Genomic DNA, 8,891 nt, shown 5'->3' with positions numbered 1-8,891 from the left:
AAAAACCTGGCAAACTTACTAAGTCTGATTTAGTAGCTAATTGCAGATTTGTACACCAATAAACACCTCAAACTGTGGCCAGACATGAAAAGTATATGCGAATGTACATTTGAACTGTGCACTTGTTTGGTATGTACTACAAATGACACTAACCCATTCCATATGTAAATCCAGTCCACCACTCAGGCAATAGTAATCAGTGCTTGCATCCAAATCACATGTGAAAGGTCTCCAAATACTGGCTTGATGCTAGGTACATTTTATTCCACATCTCTAGTGTGGCCCGGTAGAAGGTAAGTGTACACATGGCACCATGGCCTAATATTGGGAAAAGGTCTTGCACTATTTGCTATGTTTCTGCTGTATAGCTTTCACTATAATAGAGCTGTCTAGTTTAGTACCTTGTAGAGTTAGGTGTAACTGGCTAGTGATGCACACTATTTCACCTGTTGTTTTCACCCATGTTTGGTGAATGTAATATATTATATATAATGGTTGCAAACTTCTTTCACCCTGTCTGTTTTGGAGATACTAAGTAATGTCATGGTCTGCTCAACTATGCAAAGGTACAGCAAGTGTGGTTTGGCGATGCAATGGGTTAGCCGTCTGTTGTGGCGCATACACGCTGTTAATGAGAAAATGAACAATAAAGTTAATACCAAATATCACTCTGAACAACCAATTACAGGACATGATTGCTTGAATTGTGCCATTGCTAAGATGGCGGCCTATGGGAGAGCAGCACCCTTCTCTCCCGCGGAGCTGAGGGCACTGGTCTCCGTTATGGAGACCAGGCTGGGCCGTGTGGGCCCGTTCATCAGGAACTGGCAGAAGCGCCATGCGTATGCCGCTGCCCGCAGGCGCATATTCACGCACACCCAGGTGCGCAGGACCATCGCTCAGCTGGAGCGGCGATGGTCTGATCTGAGGCGCCGGCAGCCCGAATTGCTCCAGCAAATAAGGGCCAGCATTGCACGCTGTAAGTGTTTACACATTAAATGGCCAATTGTACATTAATGCTTCCATGACCTTTTTTTTGGCAATAAGGTAACCTGGTTGATCATGAGTTAAACATGGCATACACTATCTGTGTGGTACTTCATGTTTGACATGCTGTAATGTGGGTCTAATATGTCATTGTTTTTGCTGCATGATGAATGAACAAATCATGTGCCTTATTTAACACTCTGCATTTTGATTTTTCTTACAGCACGTGACCGTGCAAGACAGGCCCGTGAGCAGGCCCAGGAGGAGGTGGCCGCAGAGGACATGGGCCTGGAGGAGGAGGCCGCAGAGGAAGTGGCCCAGGAGGAGGTGCCCGCAGAGGACATGGGCCTGGAGGAGGAGGCCTCGGAGGTCTTGGACGAGGAGGCGGCGTGTGAGGTGGTGGAGGTAGAAGGAATTGGTAGGTAAACATAAGGCATCATTAATAATTGGTGGTAGTACTATTTGTTAGGTACCACTGGTGAATCTAGTGTGTTTTACTCTATTATTAATTAATAAACAAAAGTGGGTTACAACAGACACACTTAGGGGTTATAGGCCCAAGCAGAAAACGTGGAATCTGGAGGCTCACGTAGGTGAGGAGTGTTTATTTATGGAGGGCCTTTCTATACAAGCACAAATAAAACATCAATGGAGTATGGTCAGGTGTGATTTATAATGGAGTCACAAGAGGGCAGTTCCCCTGGGCCCCCCTCTAGCCAGTTGGCCCGTGTTGTTGCCATGTATTTTGCAAAGCTATTTGGTTGGATGGATTGACTTTAGAAATTGTTTGGTGTAAGGAAGCGGATTAGTGCTGCAGTTTCACCTATGTGGCAATGTGACAATGATTCAGGAAGTAAGGGGTAGAGGGACTAGGCTAGCCTTTAAATGTGGTATCCATCCATCCATGTATCTATCCATCCATGTATCTATGTATCCATCTATGTATCTATCTATGTATCTATCTATCATGCAGTTTAGCTATTAAGCAGTGACATGCAGGTATATATGTATGGCAAAATGTGACATGTTGTATTGGATGTAGCTTTCTAGTAGATTGGTGAGTGTTAAGGCAGGAGAATTGTGAGTGAGGCTCAAGTGTTGTTATGATTTTGATACATACATTGCCAATTTTATCACTCACATATTCAGTAGTGTAAGCCACTGTGTGTGTGTGGGCCCATTTTTATTTTTTCCATTACAAACAGTATTGGCTATGTAATTGTTTGTATGTATGAATTCTCATGCTGTAGGTACTTAGGATTGACTGTACAAGCTAAACCTGAATAGCATAATTAATGTTGATCCCCCTTTAACATGCCCACAGATCACCAGAGGCAAGAAGGCGAGGGGTTAAGAGGGGCCCTACTCAGGCTGCGGCAGCACCTTCTGGACATGGCCGCAGAGGTACAGACCGTTTGTGACCTCCTGCTGTGATTTTTTTATTTTTGGTTAATAGTTTGTTATTTAATAATAAATTTTTGTGTTAAAAGTTCGAAGTGGTCTGTGTGTTATTGTTTTATTTTACAGTATAAGTATAACTATAAGGGCTGTTTCACACAGTACGGTTCCTGCCGCACGGTGAAATCCCGTACGGCCAGGGAGCCGTGCCGCACTCAGCAGTTGTGAATGGACACTATTGTGTCCATTCACACAGGACGGCCACGGCCCGGCCGCACGGCTGCAGCCGGATCCCCCCACTGGAAGGGACGGCTGCCGGGCTGTGGCCATCCCTGCCATTATAAAATTCTGAGTGCGGCGCGGCTCCCTGACCGTACGGGATTTCACCGTGCGGCAGGAACCGTACTGTGTGAAACAGCCCTAAGTATATAAGTATAAATAATGGTGTTTATTTATGTAAGGTGCAAAAGGTATATACATATGCATACATAACACATGGGCGTAAAGGGGCAAGAAAGAATGTTGTGAACTTAGCATGATGAAAGGGTTAATCTAAAGTGGTACTAAAGTGTTTAATTATCAATTAGATAAATAATAGATGACCATTAAAAACAATCCCTTTTTAATGAGGTTGCCTAATTGCATAAGCGGGTCATGGTACAGATTTGGGTCTTATGTGTTTAATTATCAATTAGATAAATAATAGATGACCATTAAAAACAATCCCTTTTTAATGAGGTTGCCTAATTGCATAAGCGGGTCATGGTACAGATTTGGGTCTTATGAGAATAGTGGTGATTTGAGCGTAAATACACCGCATCGGTGCGTACGGCCAGGTTCCCGTCCATTCTGACGCGGTAAGACCGTGCTTACGCTGTGAGACCATGCAGAATCTGTTCGTGTCCACCGCACACGCAAGGTTTGGATGTCGTCCGTACACACGCCCTCTTCTTAAAGAGTGAGTCCGTCCGAATGCGGAGGCTCGTGGGCGTTTCTACGGACGATGTCTGCACAGCGTGGCGTGCGGACCGCTCCGTAAGAATTCGGGAAAGTACGCACCGACCAGAATAAGGCCCCTAGTGAGATCTCTTACAAAATGCCTGTAAATCTCTATGTGTGACGTGTAGGCCTCATAACAGTGTTACAGTAACTGCATGTCAGTCAGTGATACAGTATCTTAGCCTCTCCCCTGTACAGCACAGTGGGATGGGGAGGGGGTGGAAGTTCCAGGCTGCCTACACAATGAGGTAAAATGACTCAAGCAGGAAGTACAAGGCGGACGTTCTCTTGTGGACAACTCCCAGCTTCCAGAAGTTTTACTTTCTATTCTCTGACAGACTGGCTGATTAGAGGTCTCGCAGCACTACTTAAGGTAAACATTGTATCATTAATTTATAATTGCAAGGTATAGTGGGACTGCATATGAAAATAAGGGCTATATGTACTAAATGGGCATACAGTGTACATACCTATTTCTAAGCGATCTGACTAGATCTCTTAGAAATGAAGCACGGATCGCTCCTTGTGTACACCCTATAACAATGGCGATGTGCGGGCCAGCGTGTCACCATCACCCGCAGAGATAGACAGTGCATGCTCTGGTTATCCTGCTTAGATTGCAGGGTTTTTCCTATAAGCACAGGCAAATCACTGCTCAGCACAGATTGCTTAGCACACATCGCTGGTGCATAGCATGTGTGCTGAGCAATCTGTGTTTAAGTACTTCACTCAGCGCAGGGATCCCATCGCCCTATGTGTACGGGGCTTGGAGGGAAATAAAGTCGGTGGATATAAAGTTCAAACACAGCCTGTAGCGTGACAGTTTTACGTGTATTGAACACAAAAATGGTTACATGAAGATATAACATTGCTTTTTTTACAGTTTTTTTACTATAATTTTAACTATGGCCGCTGGTCTGGGGTTGTTCACAGAAGCATCTTACCAGCTTCCTCTAGATCACATTATTACAGAAATATGGTAATATTTGGTATGCAATCTCCTTACCAATGTGGTTACTGAAGAATATACAGTATATTTTCTGTATATTCAGGATGAGATTCTTGTACCTGCAGAAATGGCCTATACGTATAAAGTTCTCTGTCAAGGAAAATCACAACTGAATATAGGTGCACTGACTTGTGCACTGAATAAAAAGCCCCGTACACACTAGAAGATCCCCGCCTACGCTGCTATTGGTGACAGCTGAGGAGGGGGGCAGGCATCGGCAAGTGCATACACATTTGCCAATGCTGCATGCCGACCTTTGGGGGAAAGCACGAATGCCGTTAACAAAGTCTCCTTCATCTGAACATGTTTGGATGAGGGATAGGGTCACCAACGACTCGCAGGAGTGCGCGTCTTTAACGATGTACAGTGTACAAACAAGGTGATATTGTTCACAATATCGCTCAGAAGGCCCTGTATGGGGCCTTAACTGATTTCAATTGACACTGCAAAACCTAACCCCAAAGTCATAATAGCATGGGCAAAATGTCCTAATTGTTATTATTCTTTTTCAGGAATTTCATTAGTAGATAGTAGATCATTATGAACAGAAGTGGCACAGGGCCGGAGCCCATGGATACAGAGCCAGAGCCCACGGATACACAGACATCAAATGATAATCACACAGTAATGCACAATGTGAGTCATTTATTATTTTATTAACAGTTTCTTATATAGCGCACACATATTCCGCAGCGCTTTACAGAGAATATAGGAACATTCACATCAGTCCCTGCCCCAGTGGAGCTTACAGTCTATAGGCCAAATTATCTAAGCTTGAAAAGTGATAAAATGGAAAGTGATAAACAGCCAGCCAATCAGCTCCTACCTGCCATGTCACAGATTGTGTTTGAAAAATATTAGACAGGAGCTGATTGGCTGGCTGTTTATCACTCTCCATTTTATCACTTTTGAAGCTTAGAGAATCTGGCCCTATATTCCCTACCACATGTACACGTACATACAGACATTCTAGGGTTAATTTTGTTGGAAGCCAAGTAACCTACCAGTATATTTTTGGATTGTGGGAGGAAATCGGAGTACCCAGAGTAAACCCACGCAAGCACAGGGAGAATATACAAACTCCGCACAGTTAGGGCCATGGTGGGAATCAAACCCATGACCTCAGTGCTGTGAGGCAGTAATGCTAACCATTACACCATCCCTGCTGCCCTAAGTAATGCCATATTAAATATATCTATCTATCTAGACAGTGGCATTGTGAGGCGGCACTCAAAGGGTCTGATTGCGCAGAGAGGAAGCTGAGCCCACAATCAGCTGGCACCTTGATAAAGGGACCGCAAGGTCTTGAAAAGTATACTTTATCTCACGCTGCTGGGCACAACTGTCGGGGGGGGGGGCACCGATTTGTGCGTTGTTGTACACAGCTGACTTGAGGAGTGCTGCAGCCATTCAAATTGATATATATATAGATATATGTATATCTATATATATCTCAAGGACCGACGTTTCGGGGGTGACATGACCTGTTTTATCACCTTGAAAACTGAGCGCATGTGACTCTGAAACGTCGGTCCCTGAGATCTTTTTCACTATTTATTTATATTAATAAATTAATAAAGGCTATTACTAACTAAACAGTCTCTGGGGTGCCGCGGCTACACCTCCATCTATTACCTACTTTCTTGCGAAGGGCACTGGAGCAGTTACAGGAATGAGCGGAGTGCCGGACCTCCAACATTGATATATGATATATATAAAATAATCCAATAAAGAAGGCACACTGGCAATACCAGAAATGGTGAAAACAATCACATTGTATTGGGCATAGCTGATAACATCTAGCGCACTCAGGGTAATAGATAGTGCTTGTGGGCACACTCCAATACCTAATGCTAACACATTCCCTCGCGTACATTCGCTAGCAGGAGAAATCATTTGCTGGTAGCCGACTATTGAATGATTTATTCTGCCTTTAGAAATAAAAGTCAGTCTCAACTGACTTTTATTTCCTTCGGTGTCCATTGCTGGGCGCTGATGTCCTGTGACATCAGCCGCCCACCCCCGGCATGCATTGGTCCGCCTGCATCCCCATGGGAATGCTTAGCATTTTCATGGGGATGCCCATAAAATGCTGGGGATTCCCATGGACTAGCCCCATCCCTCCCTCCCCGCAAACAAACAGCCCGCTGAGTGTGTAACTTACCAGAGCCGTTCTTTACTGGGGTCTCCACATGGGCAAATATGCGCTTGCGCATGTGCAGACCCCCCACCATTGGAAAGGGCCACATTGGGCCTCTTCTGAACGGTGTTGAATCAGGGCCTTAGGATACATCTGACCTGTAAATGGTACTTTACTGTTATATGTGTGAATATATGACATTATCTTGTTCCGTTCACAGGTAAACGTTAATTTGGATGCTAAGAAAGTAAAGGAAAAGTAAGTTTGTTTGCATTATCTGACTACACAATGCTTCTCCCAGTGAATGTATAAGAGTACACCGCAGCAGCACATTTGCAATAAGTGGATACAGACATGAATTTTCGGTACTCTTTACCTAGAAGGGCGCCCACGATTTTGATCGTGGGCATAGTTAGTAAAAAAAAATTGCGACCAAAAAAAACGCATGCGATGCGACCGACACGATGCCCGCGATTTCCCATAGGGAACAATGTTAAATGTCCCAATTGACCCGATTTTCCTGTTCAATGTCTCAATTGACCCGATTTTCCATAGGAAACAATGTTAAATGGGCCACAGAGGCCAAATAGGCACCCTGAAGTGTGAAATGGCCCCCACAATTGTTAACGCCACCCCACGATCAACGTGAACCCGAAGCGTGGCGAGCGGCGGCGGTATGCATCCTACGACCTTTTCATACCCCCACTATCCACGTCGGCGTGGAGTTGAGAATAGAAAGTGTGGCGAGCGCAGCGAGCCACCGAGTCCGAAGCGTGGCGAGCGGATGAGAAAAGCTGTGAAGCCCGCGAGGGGACGCGTATACCTGTGAAGGTGTCCGCATCCCCTCGCGGGGCACGCTGCGCTCGCCACGCTTTCTATTCTCAACTCCACGCCGACGTGGATAGTGGGGGTATGAAAAGGTCGTAGGACGCGTACCGCTGCGCTCGCCACGCTTCGGGTTGACGTTGATCGTGGGGTGGCGTTAACAATTGTGGGGGACATTTCACACTTCAGAGTGCCTATTTGGCCTCTGTGGGCCATTTAACATTGTTTCCTATGGAAAAATCGGGTCAATTGAGACATTGAACAGGAAAATCGGGTCAATTGGGACATTTAACATTGTTCCCTATGGGAAATCGCGGGCATCGCGTCGGTCGCATCGCATGCGATTTTTTAGTGCATGCGATGGCCGCGATGGCCGCCCTTCTAGGTAAAGAGTACCGAATTTTCTGAAACACAGTGTGCTCAACTGACCCAATGTCATTCTCTCACCTTTGAGTGCGACGCAGTCCATGTGGCAAAAGTTCACCGCTACTCTCCTATGCGGGTTACATACCTCCCAACTTCTGGTTCACTCGGCACAAAGCTGATGTCAATGGGAAGGAGGGGCAGAGCCCACAAATAAGAATGTCACAGTCCCAAGAATGCCCATATAGGTAAAAAGAGGGGGAAAAAAAGAGCAAGAAAATCAATGAATGAACAAAAATGAAAGAGTGCAAAGGAGCAAAAAAGTAGAGCAAATCAGAGTGTGGGCAATTCAATTGTTTAATGGACGCACATAATTTCCTATTACATTACTGATCCATGCAAAATAGATAAACCCAACAGTACTCGGCATGAAAAAAAAATATTCTGTTCATCACCTCATGAGGCTGCGAGCAGAAATCATGTTAGCGCACCCCTGAGCAAAATAGCGGGTGGAAGGCGCACACGGGTGCTGGGGGTAGTGATAATAATTTTCTACAGCTCTGCATCAGCAAATATTATTCAATGCAAAACAATTTTCATGTAATAATACTGATGTTTTAAAATTGCAACTAAAAAAAAATAGTTGAATTCTAAAAACAGTCAAACTGCCACCAGGTAAAGCAAGAAAGAAAGTTGAGTAAATACCTGATAGGGCCCGATGCAGAGGTGGGCAGATGTAGAACATCGGGTGCTATACACAGGTACCGGACATCAAAAATGGTATAAGCATGTGTATAATCTGAAACATACTGAATAATATTTCCTCTTATAGTGGTTTGCACAGTAAACAGCACTGTATAATATCACTTGTAGGAACATTGTGAAGAATAAAGAAGAGCGAAAAGCAGATATGACAACAAGTGGAATGATTTTTATTAAGGAATTTCAGAACCTGCTTCAGAAAAAACCTCCGCAGAAGAGTACCTGGGAGTACCTGCAAAGGGTAGGTCTTGAAAAAAAAATCTAACTTTTTTTTTTATGTGTAATGGATGTGATTCAGTAAGGATAGCATATGTTAAACTGATCTTTAAGTAATGCAAATGTAGTAGAAGGTGCGTACCACCGCCTGCCACATTAAACTGTGATTGTTTAGAGGTATATTGGGACCAT

General features: G+C 44.5%; 1 protein-coding gene across 3 annotated transcripts in view; it reads left to right on the top strand.

The window, feature by feature from the left end:
* Positions 1-2,676: 2,676 nt before the first annotated feature.
* The window catches only part of LOC146008911 (uncharacterized), a 34,695-nt gene continuing 28,480 nt past the window's right edge, over positions 2,677-8,891 (top strand). The window contains exons 1-5 of one of the 3 annotated variants that reach the window (XM_083148730.1): positions 2,689-3,015; positions 3,124-3,757; positions 4,906-5,029; positions 6,754-6,791; positions 8,595-8,724. In XM_083148730.1, the coding sequence (XP_083004856.1) occupies positions 4,934-5,029; positions 6,754-6,791; positions 8,595-8,724 (264 nt within the window). In that variant the 5' untranslated portion in view covers positions 2,689-3,015; positions 3,124-3,757; positions 4,906-4,933. Of the gene's footprint in view, positions 3,758-4,905; positions 5,030-6,753; positions 6,792-8,594; positions 8,725-8,891 lie in introns of all 3 variants that reach the window. The other 2 variants (XM_083148731.1, XM_083148729.1) reach the window with 2 other exon arrangements.

This window comes from Crinia signifera, chromosome 6 (genome assembly GCF_055691185.1).
Source record: "Crinia signifera chromosome 6, ASM5569118v1, whole genome shotgun sequence".
Taxonomy (NCBI): Eukaryota; Metazoa; Chordata; class Amphibia; order Anura; family Myobatrachidae; genus Crinia; species Crinia signifera.
The sequence above is the reverse complement of the archived record's forward strand: the minus strand, read 5'-3'. Positions and strand labels throughout refer to the sequence as shown.